General features: G+C 48.0%; 2 protein-coding genes across 5 annotated transcripts; one reads left to right on the plus strand and one right to left on the minus strand.

Moving 5' to 3' along the window:
• Nucleotides 1–7: 7 nt before the first annotated feature.
• Nucleotides 8–3,745, minus strand: akirin2 (akirin 2). The gene is made up of 5 exons (XM_027019026.2): nucleotides 3,232–3,745; nucleotides 1,783–1,968; nucleotides 1,287–1,436; nucleotides 1,089–1,160; nucleotides 8–715 (listed from the first exon to the last, which is right to left on the minus strand). Exons 1-5 carry the CDS (start codon nucleotides 3,404–3,406, stop codon nucleotides 705–707), a joined length of 594 nt encoding a protein of 197 aa, XP_026874827.1. The 5' UTR covers nucleotides 3,407–3,745; the 3' UTR covers nucleotides 8–704.
• Nucleotides 3,746–5,777: 2,032 nt separating this feature from the next.
• syncrip (synaptotagmin binding, cytoplasmic RNA interacting protein) lies at nucleotides 5,778–18,553 on the plus strand. 4 transcript variants are annotated; one of them, XM_035528996.1, is made up of 12 exons: nucleotides 5,778–5,923; nucleotides 7,782–7,941; nucleotides 8,787–8,905; nucleotides 9,022–9,129; nucleotides 10,682–10,795; nucleotides 11,876–12,052; nucleotides 12,246–12,381; nucleotides 13,102–13,307; nucleotides 13,611–13,760; nucleotides 13,829–13,950; nucleotides 14,318–14,693; nucleotides 16,368–18,553. In XM_035528996.1, exons 2-12 carry the CDS (start codon nucleotides 7,794–7,796, stop codon nucleotides 16,407–16,409), a joined length of 1,698 nt encoding a protein of 565 aa, XP_035384889.1. In that variant the 5' UTR covers nucleotides 5,778–5,923; nucleotides 7,782–7,793; the 3' UTR covers nucleotides 16,410–18,553. The 4 variants fall into 4 exon arrangements, with proteins under 4 accessions (XP_035384889.1, XP_035384890.1, XP_035384888.1 ...); XM_035528997.1 differs by having other exon boundaries at nucleotides 16,371–18,553; XM_035528995.1 differs by having other exon boundaries at nucleotides 14,318–18,553.
• Nucleotides 18,554–18,638: the final 85 nt, after the last annotated feature.

Here is an 18,638-nt window from a genome sequence, read left to right on the forward strand (position 1 = left end):
AACCTTCAAATGTTGAACATGTAAACTATTTATTTGTATATTTTCTCAACATAAAATTCCAAGTACACAAGCAATAAAACCAGAAGGCTCAGGGGGAAAATTAAAAAAATAAAACAATAAAAATAAAGGGAACAAGATAAGGCATTTCAATCCAAATATATGAGTGCTTTGTACAGGAGCAAATACTGAGGTGAGCCAGGTGCAACTATACAAAGAGAGGTTCTGCAGGTCCATGTCCCTGTGAGCACCCAGGCACCACACACACTGCAACCATGGTATAACTGGTCAATGTGAGCAAATGTCTTACGGTAAAAGAGGGGTGGGTTTAAAAAAAACAGACATCAGATTAAACTATCAGGGATGAAGGCAAGGAGGAAGAACGCCCAATAAATGTAACGCCAGCAGTAGCATATCTGAAGAGTTCTCAAAATATGCGTGTACTGACGCCGTCGGCAGGAAGTGCTTCAGACAGCAGACGTCTGCTCAGAGGGTGGCGTAAAAAATCACAGACAGAAGGCTTGCACACGCACACTCTCTGTTCCTGGCCAGGACGGTGGCACTGCTGGTAGCCCAGGGAGACCCTCACTGCAACACCCGGGTTACCACGGTTACCACAGGCAGAGAGGCCAGTGAAGCAGAGCGGAAACCAGCGAGGTGACAGTGGAGTTCCAGAACACTCGTACTTATGGAGCACGCCCAACCTCTCACGACACATCTGCAATATGGGGGGGGGGGGGGTGAGAAAAAGAGAGGGGGTGAGTGTGAGAGGCCGAGAGAGAGAGAAAGAGAGACAGATGGGGTGTGAGAGAGAGAGAGAGAGAGACACACACACACAGACAGATGGGGGGGGGTGAGAGAGAGAGAGACCGACAGACAGAGAGAGCGAGAGAGAAAGGAAGTTGTGTGTGTGTGTGTGTGTGTGTGTGTGTGTGTGTGTGTGCGCGTGCGCAGTGGTGTAGAGAAAGCGAAAGAAATCAAAAGGAAAGGAGAATGGATAGTAGGCAGAAGCTGGCATGAGAGAAAAAAGACAAAAGGCTTCACAATAAAGTCCAACTACAGCAACGAGGGAAGCGGTACGGCCGACTCACAGCTAGCAGGCTGCTCCCCGAACCTTCGCATTAACTGGTCATGGGTGAACTTCACAAACGCGTCATACTGCTCTAAAGAGACAAACACACACACACACGTACAACTCTGAACAGTCAGCATTATTTTAGCCCTTATCAAAGAAAGCAAAGTGTCCAGTTACAAAAGAGAAAATAAAAGTAACTAAAAGCAGTGCAGACCTGCCAGTTTCGTGGTAAGGATGTCCTCATACTCCTCGCGAACCTTCTCCTCACGCTCCTTCAGGAGACGTTCACAGATCATGCCCACCTGTCTGAGGGTGAACAGGGGCTGTTCTCGTCTGGAGGGTGACGACGCACCAGCACATGCACCTAGGAGTGGGAGTGGGGCATTTTCAGTAACGTACAGGACTGTAGAGTATTTTAAACTGTACTCTCATTGGTTTGCCACACACAATACACATACAGTTCACTCATTAGAAACTGAACTACAGCAGTCGAATTAACAAGACACGGGATTATAAATCCTGGATTAAAAACAAAAACAAAAAAAAACCAGCCCTTTAAACTGGGTAGTAAAACTTGACAGGAAGGTATTTGCATATCTAGAACTTTCTTGTGTAAGCTCTGCATATTAGTGTGAGCATTATCCTTGTGAGTCTGTAGCAGTACTGAGTACAGTACTAATCTTCCACCTGTGGGCAGTTACCAAGGTTACCTGTGAGTGCAGCGTGTGCAGGCGGGGCGGTGCCAGGGTGGGCGGGGGCGGTGCCAGGGTGGGCGGGGGCGGTGCCTGGATGGGCAGGGAGGTAACAGCAACTCTCTGCTGGTTGGGAGCTGCTCTCCAAGTGCCGCCTCTTCTGCATACGTTTATATTCCTGCTTGATGTTGTTCAGGATTTGCTCTGTAAGAGAGACAAAACATCCCTCACTTCAGTTACACTAGGAGGAAAACGAGATGTGTGTGTGTTCACTCATCAGATGCGTCACAGGGGACGTGTGTGCATGCAATTTCATGGTTCTCCAGTTTGCTTTGTCTTTCTGTATGGCCCCTCAACACCAAGCGGACAGACACACCTCAGCTAGATAATCACTGAAAAACTCCATTCTGGTTTAAAAATTCTGGACAATCTGGAATTCTGTCCATGTTGTTTCTCCTCCCACACCATGGCTGGACCAATCGGCATGCACCAACCTCCCCAGGTGCTTCATTTAGTCATTTAGCTCACTGGTGGCAGCCATTTCATTTCTGCCCGTGTGAACACTGATGAGCTAAGCGAAACCCAAGTGAGACCTTGGGAGATACAGGAGAAACAAAGCGCACCACTCCTGACGAAGCTCAACGTCCAGCTCACAATGTACTGACTTAGGCACAGACCACAGTAGCTACGGAGCTTTCTAGGATTATACCTAGTTATGTCTCAACTGCAAGAGGGGCCGAGATACGATCCAAAGTGGGGCATCTGGAGCAGCTGGGGAGGTTCATCACGCTCTAGCCAACACTCTGGAAGACTATTTGAAATGGATCTCCCCCGCTGACACCAGGTTATCAACACAATCACTCCACCCGTGCCTGACAAAGAAGCATTCCTGCAAACCAACAGACCACCAAAACACTGACAGTAGTGTCAGTCTCCTGACACCCACCTTACCCTAAGCAGAAACCCAATTATCAGCGCCACAGGAACTCTAAACTCTTAACAAAATGGGGAAGGTAGTCACATAGCCATGTTGGCTGTATGAAGCCTTTTTGATACGGTTCGCCAACACTATGGAGGTCATTTCTGTTCCACACACCACCACCTGCTCAAGTCTAGCCAGAAGACTTTAAAAATCTCACAGTCCTGCCTGCGAGGAAGCGGTTAGCTAGCTGAAGCGAAACGCTTTCGACGCCTCAGACACAACGTTAGCGGACTAACTCGAACTATATTCGGGGTTCTGCTTCATCTGAAACTTTACTCAGATCATTTACATTTATTTCGCTCTTAACCAGCATACCCAACAGACTCGTTAATGTGCGATTTAGCCAGCTAGCCGATTGCCGTTAGCAGGCTAAGCTAACAGGCTATTTAAAGGCAGAAAGCTTTTAACACAAAGTATTTAAGGACGTATAAACGTGTGAAAGCGTAAAAAGGGCGCTTATTTGTGTCGCGTCTGTCTTTGCTCGCCTGTGGTGAGTCTGGCGGTCGCGGCTCCAAACGGCGACGGCTCCATGCGCAGGTACTTCCGAGGCGAAGCGGCGGACGCCGCCGCAGACACCGGGCTGCACCGCCGCCGCTTCGGGGACGCCGCACTCAGCGGATCGAAGTCCATAGTCCGTTTAAGAGTGGCCCCGCATGCCATGGTGATTTATACGGAGCGAAGATAGGCGTTATAATCCTTTAACGGCACAAAGGAAGCGGGCAGAGATGCTGGCTGAAGCCCCTGCCTACTGCGCTCTGGAGACCGTCGAAACGGGAACAATCAAGTTCTTTTTTTTCAGCTTCCAGGTCACCTTTTCTCCCGAAACGCAGCCTGTGACAAACCGGACCGCTAAAATTACACAGCACCTTGACTGGTGTGCTTTTACACTTTGGAAAATTGAGGATTAAATCGGATTCACTTCTGACTACCGATTCTGACGCGGTGAATGTCTGTTGTTTTTCCGTGAGTGATCGCCAACCGGCCAGCAAACACGACAGTCTGCGCATGGGCTTTGGCGTGTTTAGGGACTTGTAGTTTAACAGCTGAAGCACTGCGTCATTAGTAGCGATGAAGAAACTACATTACCCGTGTAACACCGCGGCAACCTTGGGTTTAAATACCTCGTCGGTGCTTTTGTGTTGTTTGTGGGAGTTAAAAAGGTGACGGTCCACAGCAAACGGCCAAATCTCGCAGTGGTCGGGGAGGAGTTTCTACTGCTTGCTGCGATGTGCCTGATTTAGAAGAGTTTAACACGCAGTTCTGACTGACTGTGTATTATGTTATCGTTTAACTACTCTCGCTTAGATTATGGTGCACTGGTGGCTTGGCAGAGCCTACCTGAAATCTAGTAGGACTAATAAATAGTCTTACCCCCCCCCCCCCCCCCCCACTACTTCTCTCTCTCTCTCTCACACACACACACACACACACACACACACACACACACACACACACACACACACAAACCCAAACTCTTAACCTGAGTCTATTAAATGTAATTAGATACACATTCTACAGAATAACAAAAAAGGGAAAAAAAGTTCTAATAAACACCAGAGTAAATTATGTAGCGTCTTAAACCACATTGGCACTGCTGCCGTTGGTATGGTTAATTTACTGTGGGATATTAATGGTATTATTAATGATGCAATAGGAACAAAAATGATCATTCATGCAAACAAAATGCAGTTCATATTGCTTATTTAAAAAGCTTGGCTTTCATGACCACTGAAAGACTAAGCACCAGCTAATATGAAAGTGTCAAACATAAATACAATGAAAGCTGAATTTCTATCTCGGTTTACAAAATCAAGGAATAAGGCTTAAAAATTGTTCTACTGTTTTCAGACTCTGTTAAATATCATCAGTGTGAAGTTGATGGTGGACAACAACTCAAGAAGTTGAACTGTAGGTGGTTAAAAATAACAAAAAGGTGTGTTGTCTTTGGCTGCAATAATTCAATGTACAGTGAGACCTCCATGCACCAATAACCTATAGACCCTAAAATATCTACACAAAAAAAGACAACATTTGACAACTTTACTCTGTTATATGTAGTGCTCGTTTCACACCTGAAGATTACCACAACTATAGGATGTGGAAAACCAGGCTCAGATGACGACATGACCTCAGAGCTGCTGCTTTTCTAACAATATGGGCATGTAAAGAAACTAAAGAGGCTTTAAGAGTCTCTGTGTGTATGGAAGTAAACAGGGTAAGTGCAGTTACTTCACCCATTATAGCTGACAGTATCTAACATTAGCTAGCCTTGCTAACTAGCTAGGTTAGCAGCTAACTGACAGACTTGTTAAGCTTGGAGGCTCAAACTATACTAGACTAAAACTAATCATACTAGTTAACTAGTCATACTGTGTCTGATCGCGGCGTCGTTCACGGTTGTCCACTAGTGACGTCATTCCGCAACTTTCTGGAATCTCCAGAGCGACTTCGGTTTTTCCGTCAATTTACTTGAATTCGTCATTTTAAAAGAAATCAAAATGTTATTTTCATTTGAATTCACATATACGTTTTTGCAGTAGCTATGATAATGTGAAATCTTCAGGGAGGTCCATTAGGTGGTGCTTAGCCTTTAAAACAACGAATTAGCCTGGTGTTAGTAGTAGTAATAGTAGTAGTAATAGTTATTATTACTATTAGTAGTAGTTGTAGTAGCATTAGTAGTAGTAGTGGTATCACTATTATTAGTAGTAGTTTTAGTATTAATAGCAGTAATATATTATTATTAGTAGTAGTAGTAGTTTTAGTATTAATAGCAATAATATATTATTAGTAGTAGTAGTAGCATTATTATTATTATTATTATTATTATTATTATTATTATTATTATTATTATTATAGTAGGTGCCTTTTTCTACACCTTGGACGGTACTGGAGGGTAATAGCAGTATTATTATTATTATTATTATTATTATTACTATTATTATTATAGTAGGTGCCGCCTCTGTCTCCGCCCTGGACGTACAGCCCGTGAGCGCTCCTCTCAGAAACCCCATACACGCGGAGAGCCAACGTGAACCCAGCCGCCATTTTACGTGATTTGATGTGAAAGAAGCGACCGGAGCTCCGCCGGGGAGTCGTGGACTCTTCTCCTTTTTTAAACATTACCCCCCCAAATTTAGATAAGCGTACTCGCGCACCTTACTGCGTCATCACAAGGTAAATGCACGCGCTGTGTGTCGTTTATTTGCTGTGTTACATCAAGTAGTTTTTCCATTCCGGCGGTGTTTTCAAACAATGTGGAAAGTGGATCGCACGGTGCACCCGGCTTTTTGCAAATGGACTCCCGGTCGGGAGCTCGTGCTGCCGCGTGGCTGCACGCTGAGCGCGTGGCGGCGCACCGCGCGCGGTACTCGCGGTTATTTTGCAAATGCAGCCGAAGTTGTCGTGCGCACGTTTTTAATGCAGCCGTGCGGGGCTCGCAGATCGCGCGTGGCTAGGTTAGCTGGCGTGCGTGCAGGACCCGAGCTCCCGCACCGCCGGGCTCGGGGCGGGTCACCCCTGTGCCCACTGTGTCAGCTGTAGGCGGGTTGCTGGTGTGCTGGAGGTGACAGAGCCGTCAGTGCGGCTCGTGTCAGCGATCGTTTGGCAGGTGTCCGGTAAGGGGGCGGAACGCGCGCTTGGGTTGTAACGTGTAGCTCGCGTGCTAAACGTGTCCACGGTGTCTTCTTATGGCCGGTGACCGGAGATGATCGTCATTTAGCTGACTGTCTGTTGGGCTGTCTTTAAGGCACACTTGAAAAAACACACTCTTTGCCAGATCTGTTTCTTAAGAAATAAGCAGATAAGAGCGTCCTGCGTGTCATTTATTCATCCTTCGCCTCCACCAAAAATGCTGAAGAATAACACGGGAGAAGCACGCGGAAAACGTGCAGAATGGGACGAAATAGCGCGCGCTCCCAGTTTGACGCCCGTTTCGGAGCCCAGTTCTCGTTCCACTGACACGTGCATGTCCGTGTCTCTCTGTCGTGTCCGGTTAGGTAGCATAGCTGACCGAGGGGAATATGCACGGTGTTTCTCCCTTGTGTTTAGTTGCATCCGTAGCACTAATACTGTTAATGTTTTCACATTCTTAAGCAGACAAAATTGTAAACTGTCCTTAGGTGTGTAGGGATACGTGTCCATGTATGTTTACATCCATGATAACTGGATGTGGCGTGTCTGACAGTGTAATGTAGTGTAGTCTGACAGTGAAGTCGCTGGAGTCTGACGGTGTAGACTTGGTGCAGTCTGGCAGTGAAGTCTCAGTGTAGTCTGACAGTATAGACTTGATGTAATCTTGGTGTAGTCTGTGTAGTCTCGGTGTAGTCTGTGTAGACTTGGTGTAGTCTTGGTGCAGTCTGACAGTATAGTCTCTGTAGTCTGACTGTATTCTGATGGTATAGTCTCAGTGTAGTCTGACTGTATTCTGACGATGTAGTCTCAGTGTAGTCTGTAGTTTGATGGTGTAGACTTGGTGTAGTCTGACTATTCTGATGGTGTAGTCTGTATTCTGATAGTGAAGTCTCAGTGTAGTCTGACTGTGTAGACTTGGTGTAATCTTGGTGTAGTCTGTGTAGTCTCGGTGTAGACTCAGTGTAGTCTTGGTGTGGTCTGTGTAGTCTGTGTAGACTCAGTGTAGTCACGGTGTAGACTCAGTGTAGTCACGGTGTAGTCTTGGTGCAGTCTTGGTGTAGTCTGATGGTGGTGCCCCTCCTTTTGCCCAGTGGCCCAAGGTTGCAGCTCCAAAGCAGATGCAGATGTTTACAGTAAAATCTTTGCCTTAGTTTTCAGGTTCTGCCTCAGTTTTCAGTTTTCAGGTTCCTTGATAAACGCACACAGCAGTTTGTGTAGTAAGCAGCTATGCTGCGTGCATTAAACGTATCGACACGGTCTCAGGTCGGCCTGCACGCTGCCTTTACCGTTCTTCATTTGCATGCAGGCCCCACCCTCGCAGGCGCCACTGCTGAAACACTGTGACCATCTTTACTGTCCAATGTGCCTCCGAAAGTAATTTGGCTCCGTTGCATTTGAACAGATTTCTGACGCCATGGCAACAGAACATGTAAATGGGAATGGTATGGAAGAACCAATGGACACGTCCGCTGCAGTCACCCACTCCGAGCACCTCCAGACTTTAAAACAGGCTGGTTTACCACAGAAAGTTGCTGAAAAGCTAGATGAAATTTACATAGCAGGTAAGCCAAGAAACAGAACAGAACCACCCCTCGAGTCCCGTTGTGGACTGTTCTGCTCTCGTTTCCACTCCTGGAGTTTGTTCCTAACGTTCAGTGCATGTTAAAGAGTGTATTTGCTATCTTTCTTCCTAACCTGTGACTTTTAGAGGACTGCAGCAACTTTGTGTGGTTACCCAACAAACCGGTCCTGAGTACTGGTGCTGCAGACTGAAATGATCCCGAGTGCGGCTGGTGCTGATGGCCTGAGTGGGGCCTCTGCTCGTGCACTGAGTCTGAGCTGGCCTGGGGATTAGCGCTTTGTTGCTGTGCTGGTCGGGTGGGTGGGTCCGGGGGGAGGTACGCGTCTTGATGCACTCCCTGGGGAGGACCATGCGGGCACAGGGGTGGGGTGGGAGCCAGCTGGGCGTTCGTTAGGGACAATGAGAACAGCTGTCCAGGGCGGAGATAGGTAACATGTCCCTAAACCCTACTGGGACCGACCCGCTAACCAGGGCAGGCGTGAGGGGACGCGGGCTCGACGTGCACCAGACCCAGACCTAACCAGCAGCAGCTGAAATCGGCCAGGGCTCAGATCAGACAGAGCGCACGGGCATGCTTCACGATGGAACCACTCCATCGTTTCAGCTCAACATCCCAGTGTTTGAAAACGTTTTTGACTGTGATTAGGTCTGCACGTCTGTTTTAAAATCCTTCATCCAAATGATGATGACATGAACTCTCTCTCTGAGTAACTGCAGTTACACTGCTGTCCACTGATCACATCTGATTGGGCGAAAGATATGTAACCAGGTAGCATGTGCCACTCATTGGAGGAGCTGAAGTTTGTTGTTGTCATCTTTCTCCAGGCCTTGTAACACACAGTGACCTCGATGAACGGGCACTGGAAGCTTTGAAGGAGTTCAATGAGGAAGGTGCGTTACACGTCCTCCAGCAGTTTAAAGACAGTGATCTATCCCATGTGCAAGTAAGTGCCTCGCGTGCAATGGCAAACGTTAAAGCACAAGTGCGTAAAACCACGGCGAGACTAATGCCGTGCTTTCTCTCTCTCTCTCGGTTTGTCCATCTGCGTCTCTCTGTCAGAACAAAAGTGCCTTTCTCTGTGGAGTGATGAAGACCTACAGGCAGAGAGAGAAGCAGGGGACCAAAGTTTCAGATTCCAGCAAAGGACCAGATGAAGCAAAAATAAAAGTATGTGTGTAGCTGCAGGTATCTCTCTGCATGCTTAGTAAATGGAGTGACCCATTGTAATGGAGTAACGTGGTGACCCACTGGAACGGACTAACATAGTGACGTAGTGATCCATTGTAACATAGTGACACACTCACTTGTGTGTCCTTCTTTTACATTAAAATAGTTCCCAAGTGACTACTACTGAAGGCATATTTTCCCATTTAAATATGTTTGGCATGGCCCTGTGTTTCAGTACTGCCTGGTAGCTCTGTGTTTCAGTACTGCCTGTTGCCTCTGTTTCAGTACTGCCTGTTGCCTCTGTTTCAGTACTGCCTGTTGCGTCTGTTTCAGTACTGCCTGTTGCCTCTGTTTCAGTACTGCCTGTTAGCTCTGTGCTGCAATGCTGCCTGTTAGCTCTGTGCTGCAATGCTGCCTGTTAGCTCTGTGCTGCAATGCTGCCTGTTAGCGCTGTGCTGCAATACTGCCTGTTGCCTCTGTGCTGCAATACTGCCTGTTGCCTCTGTGCTGCAATACTGCCTGTTGCCTCTGTGCTGCAATACTGCCTGTTGCCTCTGTGCTGCAATACTGCCTGTTGCCTCTGTGCTGCAATACTGCCTGTTAGCTTTGTGCTGCAGTACTGCCTATAGCTCTGTGCTGCAGTTTTGCCTGTTAGCTCTGTTCTGCAGTATTGCCTGTTAGCTCTGTGCTGCAGTACTGCCTGTTAGCTCTGTGTTTCATGTGCCTGTTAGCTCTGTTCCAGTACTGCCTGTTGGCTCTGTGTTTCAGTACTGCCTGTTGGCTCTGTGCTTCAGTACTGCCTGTTGGTTCTGTGCTTCAATACTGCCTGTTGGCTCTGTGTTTCAGTACTGCCTGTTGGCTCTGTGCTTCAGTACTGCCTGTTGGCTCTGTGCTTCAGTACTGCCTGTTGGCTCTGTGCTTCAGTACTGCCTGTTGACTCTGTGCTTCAATACTGCCTGTTGGCTCTGTGTTTCATGTGCCTGTTAGCTCTGTTTCAGTACTGCCTGTTGGCTCTGTGCTTCAGTACTGCCTGTTGGCTCTGTGTTTCATGTGCTTGTTAGCTCTGTTTCAGTACTGCCTGTTGGCTCTGTGTTTCAGTGCTTCATGTTAGCTCTGTTTCAGTACTGCCTGTTGGCTCTGTGTGTCAGTACTGCCTGTTGGCTCTGTGTGTCAGTACTGCCTGTTGGCTCTGTGTTTCAATACTGCCTGTTGGCTCTGTGTTTCAATACTGCCTGTTGGCTCTGTGTTTCAGTACTGCCTGTTGGCTCTGTGTTTCAGTACTGCCTGTTGGCTCTGTGTTTCAGTACTTCCTGTTAGCTCTGTGCCATGTGCTGTTGCGGCTGCGCAAACAACTCTGGACATGTCATTAACTCACATCGCAGCTGTTAACTGAGACCTGCGTGTTACTGCTTGCTGTGCCTTTCGAGTTGTGTGGGCTGGAGTGTGTGTGCGCGCGTGTGCGTGCGTGCATGCGTGTGTGTGTGTGTGTGTGTGTGTGTGTGTGTTAGACATGATGCTTGCTATCTTGTCCTGACTGTGCTATTGTATGCAGGCCCTGCTGGGGAGAACTAGCTACACGCTGGATGTGACCACAGGCCAGAGGAAGTACGGTGGTCCTCCCCCAGAATGCGTCCACACAGGGCCCCAGCCCACAGTCGGCACAGAGGTAGCAGTCCCCCTCACACACACACATTTACAGTAGGGCTTTGCACACTAGGTCTGAGTCTAAGGATAACCTGGAATAACCTGGAACCCCATCAGAGGGAACACACACGGAAAACACATATATAAATAAGTAACAATTAGTGATCGATCAGAATTAAGAATTAGTGATCGATCGGAGTTAAGAATTAGTGATTGATCAAAGGTCATATAGAGACTGGAGATGATTCAGGTGCTAATTGAAGAGGCGGAGTTAATTTGAAGACAAGTAGAGGGAGTTTCTTTCACCTCAGTTTCTCATATGTGTTACACACGTGTGTATATGGGGGTGTATTTCTCATGTGATTGAAAGCAAGTAAAGTCATATATTATGAGTTATATTATGAAACTTCCATTATATTGCCACCTAGTGGCTTGGATGGTTGAGAGTGTCTGTACTAAATCTTTAAACATGGCTGCCTCCATGTGGGGGACCTGCTTTGGGGAACAAAACCTGGTTCATTTGAGGACCACAAAACATCTCATGTCATCTGCACTTATAGAAAACAAGAATCATCACATTCATAAACATTGTTTGCTACGTTTTGGAGGTAAAAATGACACGTGCATTTACCTTGTGATTCTTTAAGTGATCTGAGTGTGTGCGCCGATTCCTGTCGAGTCGGCGCTGAAATCGTTAAGTGTTTTGAAGGCTTTCCGAATGATGATGTCTCATGTGCACTGGAGTAACGTTTGTTACGCTGACAGTTCACCGCTAAGATCTGACTGGAAGGCCTTAGTTAGAGTGCACCGTTAAGACTCCGTGAGCACTCACATTTCTCACCTCACTTGACCCTGGTGATGTTCCCAGCGTGTTCTTACCAAACTTGTTTTCCCTTTGTGAACTGAAAAGACCTGCTGGACCCAGTGCGGCAGCTCCTTAGTCCAGAGTACTGTTGTTGTTGTTGTTGTTGTTGTTGTTGTTGTGAATATTTATCCAGGAGGTCTGCTTTACTAACACATTTTAGAACTGAAAGTCTAGAATTTTCAGCCTGAAATACAGGGTTTTCTGTGTGTGTGTGTGTGTGTGTGTGTGTCTGTGTAGATCTTCGTAGGAAAGATCCCGCGGGACCTGTTTGAGGATGAGCTGGTGCCACTGTTTGAGAAGGCCGGGCCGATCTGGGACCTGAGGCTGATGATGGACCCGCTGAGCGGACTGAACCGGGGTTACGCCTTCGTCACCTTCTGCACTAAAGAGTCCGCACAAGAGGCCGTCAAGCTAGTGAGAGACTCGGGCGCACGTGGTGTGTGTGTGTGTGTGTGTGTGTGTGTGTGTGTGTGTGTGTGTGTGTGTGTGTGTGTGTGTGTGTGTGTGTGTGTGTGTGTGTGTGTGTGTGTGTGTGTGTGTGATCTCTCATTACAGTCCTGCTGTCGTGCCTGTAATTGCCCTGATTGTTTGTTTTATTTCCCTTCAGTGTAACAATCATGAGATCCGACCCGGCAAACCACTCGGCGTCTGCATCTCCGTGGCCAACAGCAGACTGTTTGTGGGCTCCATTCCCAAGAGCAAGACGAAGGAGCAGATCGTAGAGGAGTTCTGCAAAGTCACAGGTCAGCACACTGGTCTCAGGTCAACACATGAGTTCTGGGTGATCACATGGGTCACAGGTCAACACACAAGTCCCAGGTGAGCACACGGTCAGAGGTCAACACATGGCGTGACAGACGGTTGTACTGCCTCTTTGTTTTGTGGTGTAGTTTGTGGGCTATTTGTGTCTTTTGTTTCTGAGTCTTCATGTAGAGCAGGTGTGTGGCAGAGCTGTAGTTGTTGATTTGCATGTGTAGCACTGCTGTTTGTTTGTTTCCGTGGCAGAGCTGTAGTTGTCTGATGTGGTCTTGATAAGGATTCTTTAAGAGTCCTGTAAGAAGTCAAAGACTGAGGTAAAAGGTCATAAGTTCACCCTTTCAGCTCAGCTCATATTACAGACAGTGTGCTGTCTGTCTGCCTGCCATCTGTCAGTCTGCCTGTGTGTGTGTGTGTGTGTGTGTGTGTGTGTGTGTGTGTGTGTGTGTGTGTGTGTGTGTGTGTGTGTGTGTGTGTGTGTGTGTGTGTGTGTGTGTGTGTGTGCGTGCGCGCGCGTGCGTGCATATCAAGGTAAAGTAGTGACGTGTCTTATGCTTGTGGGAAACGTCCAGACATGTCTGTGGGCAGTCACCCTTGACAATGTGATTTTAACATACTTCCATGTGTATCTCTCTCTCCCTCCCTCTCTCTCTCTCCCTCCCTCCCTCCCTCTCTTGTGTGAATGTGTATTTTTGTCTTGTCTTCAGAGGGCCTCAATGATGTCATACTGTACCACCAGCCGGATGATAAGAAGAAGAACCGAGGCTTCTGCTTCCTGGAGTACGAGGACCACAAAACGGCAGCCCAGGCCCGGCGACGACTCATGAGCGGCAAGGTGAAGGTGTGGGGCAACGTGGTGACGGTGGAGTGGGCCGACCCTATCGAGGACCCCGACCCCGAGGTCATGGCCAAGGTCAGCATCACCCCGTGGGGTGGGCGGGTGGGTCTGTGCGTGTCTGTGTCCTGGGTCTGTGTAGAGCCAAATCTAATCTCGGAGGAATGGAAGGGCACTGATCTCTAAACCTCCTGTCATGTTGTGTATCCGCGTTAGTCCCGTTAGTGTGCAGGGTAATTCCGTCCCTTGGGCGCTAGTATTCCTGTTTCCTGGCGGGGATGTTCCGAGGCTCCTGCCGCTCCGTGGTTGTCATCAATCCTGAGCGCTGTGCCGCGAGCCGTGTGTGTCCTGTTTCAGCGCTGGCTCTCTCTGCGTTTCCAGGTTAAGGTGCTGTTTGTCAGGAACTTGGCAAACAGCGTTACGGAGGAGACCCTGGAGAAGACCTTCAGCCAGTTCGGGAACCTGGAGCGAGTGAAGAAGTTGAAAGACTACGCTTTCATCCACTTCGACGAGCGCGACGGTGCCCTGAAGGTAAGAGTGCGGGACGCGGGCGGGACGCGGCAAGGTCGGAGCTGAGCTGCCTGTGCCCTGTTGTGCAGGCCCTGGAGGAGATGAATGGTCAGGACCTGGAAGGAGAAAACATTGAGATTGTCTTCGCCAAACCGCCAGACCAGAAGAGGAAGGAGCGCAAGGCTCAGAGGCAAGCGGCCAAAACACAGATGTAAGCAACACCGCCATCCGGGCCAGTTAGATGTTTGTAACCCTAGCCCTCAACAACTGCCATTTTTTTGCGTAGGTGTGTGTGTGTGAGTGTGTGAGTGTGTGTGTGTGAGTGTGTGTGTGTGAGTGTGTGTGTGTGAGTGTGTGTGTGTGAGTGTGTGTGTGTGTGTGTGAGTGTGTGTGTGTGAGTGTGTGTGTGAGTGTGTGTGAGTGTGTGTGAGTGTGAGTGTGTGTGTGAGTGTGAGTGTGAGTGTGCGCGCGCGTTTTTTGCGTAGGTGTGTGAGTGTGTGTGTGTGTGTGTGTGTGTGTGTGTGTGTGTGTGCGCGTTTACCTGAGTGTTTTGCCCCTCCCCCTTGTTTCACCCACAGGTATGACGATTATTACTACTACGGCCCGCCTCACATGCCCCCCCCCACCAGGGGGCGGGGCAGGGGTGGAGCTAGGGGCGGGTACTCCTACCCTCCTGACTATTATGGCTATGAAGATTACTACGATTACTATGGTTACGATTACCATAACTACCGGGGTGGATACGACGACCCGTACTTCGGCTACGAGGACTTCCAGACCCCGGCCCGTGGCAGGGGCACGCGGGGTGGGGCCAGAGGAGGAGGCGTGTCCACGCGAGGCCGAGGGGCGGGAGCTCCGCGGGGCAGGGCGGGGTTTCCCCAGCGTGGAGGTGGAGCCAGCCGAGGCCTGCGTGGAGGAGGAGCCAGGGGCGCGCCCGTGTCGAGGGGTCGCGGGGTACGTGGGGCTCGGGGCGGAAAGCGCAAAGCCGATGGCTACAGCCAGCCAGATTCCAAACGCCGCCAGACCAGTAATCAGAACTGGGGCTCCCAGCCCATTGCACAACAACCACTGCAGAGTGGTGACCATTCTGGTAACTATGGTTACCAAGCCGACAACCAAGAGTTCTATCAGGATTCTTTTGGGCAACAGTGGAAGTAGAGCTTGTGTCTTTATTTGTGTTTTTTATATATATATATATATATATATAAAATATATATATATATATATATATATATAAATGTGTATTTTTAGGTCTTATGGGATTGGGCCCTGTTACGATGTCTCTCCCACTGAATCGGTGGCATGTGGAGAGAGATGTTTGTACATATTTTTAACAACACTCCGCCTGTCCCCATGGTGGAATCCGCTCTGAGAAACTAACAAATGGGTGAATTATGCTAAATCTGTCTGTCTGCATTTGGCTGTGAAGTACCATGTGTGTTTATAGCAGTTTGGTCTTCGTGTTTCAAGTAGGTGATGGCAGAAATGTGTCTCAAAAGTTTTGTTTTCAAGCAAAAAAAACCCCCCAAACAAACAAAACAAACAAATTTGCTTTTTGTATGTTAGCAAAGCGAATGCTAGTAAAATAGCGTGTCTAAAAAGAGGGCCGAGGTGCTTTTCCTTTTCTTTTCGTAAGGTTTATTTTCTTATTGGCTTTACGTTTGGCTTGTATTCCTTGCTGTGTGTCTGTTCAAATAAACATACGCACCAGTGTACCAAAACTCAAATTGTGTTGCAAATTCATGTTTCGGCAAATTCCCTCTTTAAATTGCGTTCAAATTTGGTGAAGCAGCGCCTGGCCGTGAGGGGTGTGTGTGTTTGTTTGTTTGTTTGTTTGTTTGTGTGTGTGTGTGTGTGTGTGTGTGTGTGTGTAGGGCAGCACACTCCCACCCTGCGTCCTGGTGTGTCGCCACACTCCTCACACCAGTCTTTCGCTCAGTCGAGAGGCGGCTCACTAATTCAGCTCCTACATTCTGATTGGTTCTCCAAAAGCTCCTGACACACCTCGATTTTTATCAACTGATCGGTTGGCTGGGGGGTGGGGGGTTCCCCATTTGGTTAGAGAGCTCCCTTTCTCAGAAGGAGGCGGGGCTGATAACAGCCTGCCACATGTAACCTCTCAACCAAGACGCTATCGGACAGCGAGACTGACACTCCGTCACTGGAGGATTTGGGTTTAAATGCTGGTTTTCACATCTCTCCCAAATTCGGGAATTTGAGCACTGGTAGGAATTGACTGCCTTGCACGAGCTGCTGTCTGTCGGATCTTTGGGGGCTTTAGTGTAAACATGATTTGGTGGGAGGGGTCTCTCTCAAATGTTTTTAACAAGTGACCTTCCCTTCTAGTTCTCCCCTCCTGTTTGGTTGCTTGTCACCCAAAGATAAAAAGCACTTATGCTTGTGTCCTCTAGGGGTCCCTGTTCTGTGCATGCCACACTGCAGGGAGTTAGCAGAGAATCAAATCCCCTTCTGTCTTTTTACTTTAGTTATTTTGATCTTAACCTCTTTATTGATCTGTGTGTGTGTGTGTGTGTGTGTGTGTGTGTGTGTGTGTGTGTGTGTGTGTGTGTTTAGTGGTGTTTGATGTAATTGTCGGTCTAATCTCTTTTCCTTTTATTACCTGACTAGCAGGGCAAGGGCTTGGAGACGGGGCCTGACAAGTGTCAGTGAGGGAGGCGTGGCTCGCTAGCGCGGCCCTGTGGGACGGCGTGGGAGCTGCACCAGCGCCCCAGACCTACTGGCCACGGAAACACAGCTACTCCCAGACTGCCACCTAAGATCGCCGCAGTGAAGCCTGGGCTCCGCTCGTAACGTACAACGCTGTTGTCTGTTTGGTTTGGAATATTTTGATTTTATTTTGATTTTGATTTATTTTTTTTTTAACAATTCATGACATGTTCCAGTGCCCGGTGTCCTTAAGCCCCAAAGACTATAGCCTGCCACTCCGAGAGTTTCTGACGACACTATTCTTACCCGTGAGAATTCAAATGTGTTTTGCACTTTGTGTGTTTGAGGTGGATCGGAGGGTCTTGAAGCTGTTGTTGTCTAGTTTTTTGTTTTTTTTTTGTGTCTGTTTTTTAAATAATGTTTAGCAGGTTTCTTAGGTGTAAACCACCTGGCCTGATTGGTCAGGCATTCCAGGAAAATGGTTCATTTAAGAACCTTCTGTATTTGCTTTGTTTTGTTTTTGTTTGTTTGAAGGGTCTGTTCACTACCTCAGTGTGGAGGCGGGAGACTACCCTCTCTGTGACGTCTGGACGGAGACTCTAACCATAAACGCAGGGCTTTTTTACTCCACTTTATGCAGACGGGCGCCCGCACAGCCCAGTGTACCCTAGTGTATTATAGCTGTTTTATAACACTGCTCTGGAGATGCTGCGAGCAGTCAAACTGTGTGTGTGCGTGCGTGTGCGTGTGCGTGTGCGAGAGAGAGAATGACACTCAGATAATGAGTCTAAACAAACCTGGCCTTGGTCTCCTCTCGGCGCCCTCTCAGAGTGTGTAGTTACTGGTTGTATTATAGTTTAGGAGATTTTTTTTTTCTTTTGTAAAGCTTTGAACATAAAGGATAAAAGTACTTTTTCAAAAGGTTTTAGCATTTTTTTTTTTCCCTCTCCAGTGAATCAGTCTTTTTGTTTTTTTCTTTAAAAACAAACAAAAAAAAAGCCTTTTTTGGCTGTAAAATTAATTGTTTAGAAAATGATCATTTGTTTGTTTGTTTGTTTACCAGGGTCTACATTAGGCGCCCTCTGAAAGGGTCAAAGTTCAGCCACGGGATGGCCAGAGGAGCTAACCTGGTTACAGACGGCCAGCCTCTCTGGCCGTGGCTGCCGACCTTGTGCGGGGCAGGCGGACTCAGAGGGCACCCTGTTAGGCTTGTTACCCCGTCCTTGCCCCTAGGGGGCGACAGCGCTGCACAGAGGCTATGTCAGCTCAGTACTAAAGTTTCTTACAAGTTGTGCCAGGCCTCGGTTTACTAAGCTTCAGAGAAGCTTCGTCATGGTGAGATCATCTTAAACTCATCATTCGTAGTGCACTTTCCTTGTTCGTTACACGTGAGTCAGATCGGAGAAGAGCTGTGAATGAATCCACACAGGAACCCCGAAAGCCCCACCAGACCTGCTCACACTCCCTTCTCGTCTGTCTGTCCATCGAGTTTAGTGGGCCGGAGCACGTGGTCCAGCTGCTATAGAGGAAACTCAATATTTCCACTCTAATGATGGACCCTGCAGGCGTTTGGAAACCAAGTCAGCTTCTAGCCACCATTTTGGCTCCGACCAAGCCAACGAGCAATGAACACCTGGTACAGGAGCCAAAATGAGAACTGCGTGGCGGATCCTGAGGACGGAGTGGAACATGACCGGTCTAAAGTCTGAGGGCGTTGGCGTGGGGTGCCTGAACGCTGCGCCCAAGGCTGCTGCCGTAAGGTCTGTAACCAGGCGCTCGGATGGTTCGTAGGAAAGACACCTTTGGTATTCTCTGGTGTCCCTGCGTGTGTGACGTGCTCCGACCTGTGGAGCACGTCAGCAGTAGCTTTGTGAGCTCACGCACACAACGCAGGCTTTGCAGGTTTGAGGGGATACTACAAATAAACTGGTTTTGTTATGGGTTACAAAAAGCTGTAGTTGATTTTGACTGGATGTTGTAGACACCAGATTAGTCCTGGATCCCATCACCCTGTGTTTTTTGTTTGTTTTTGTTTTTGTTGTTTTTTGTTTTTCCCCCCACTCCAAAGGATGTCATGAGTTTTAAATAAACTATTGGTGCATAAATGTTTTTGCATTCTTGCAAATAAATTGTTTTATACTGTAAAACCGAGTGGTTTGGAATAATTTCAAACAGGATTTATACATAAAATGTTATTTGTGAAAATGAACTGAGGTATGGTAAGATGTTTTT

The sequence above is a fragment of the Electrophorus electricus genome, chromosome 8 (genome assembly GCF_013358815.1).
Source record: "Electrophorus electricus isolate fEleEle1 chromosome 8, fEleEle1.pri, whole genome shotgun sequence".
Classification (NCBI taxonomy): domain Eukaryota; kingdom Metazoa; phylum Chordata; class Actinopteri; order Gymnotiformes; family Gymnotidae; genus Electrophorus; species Electrophorus electricus.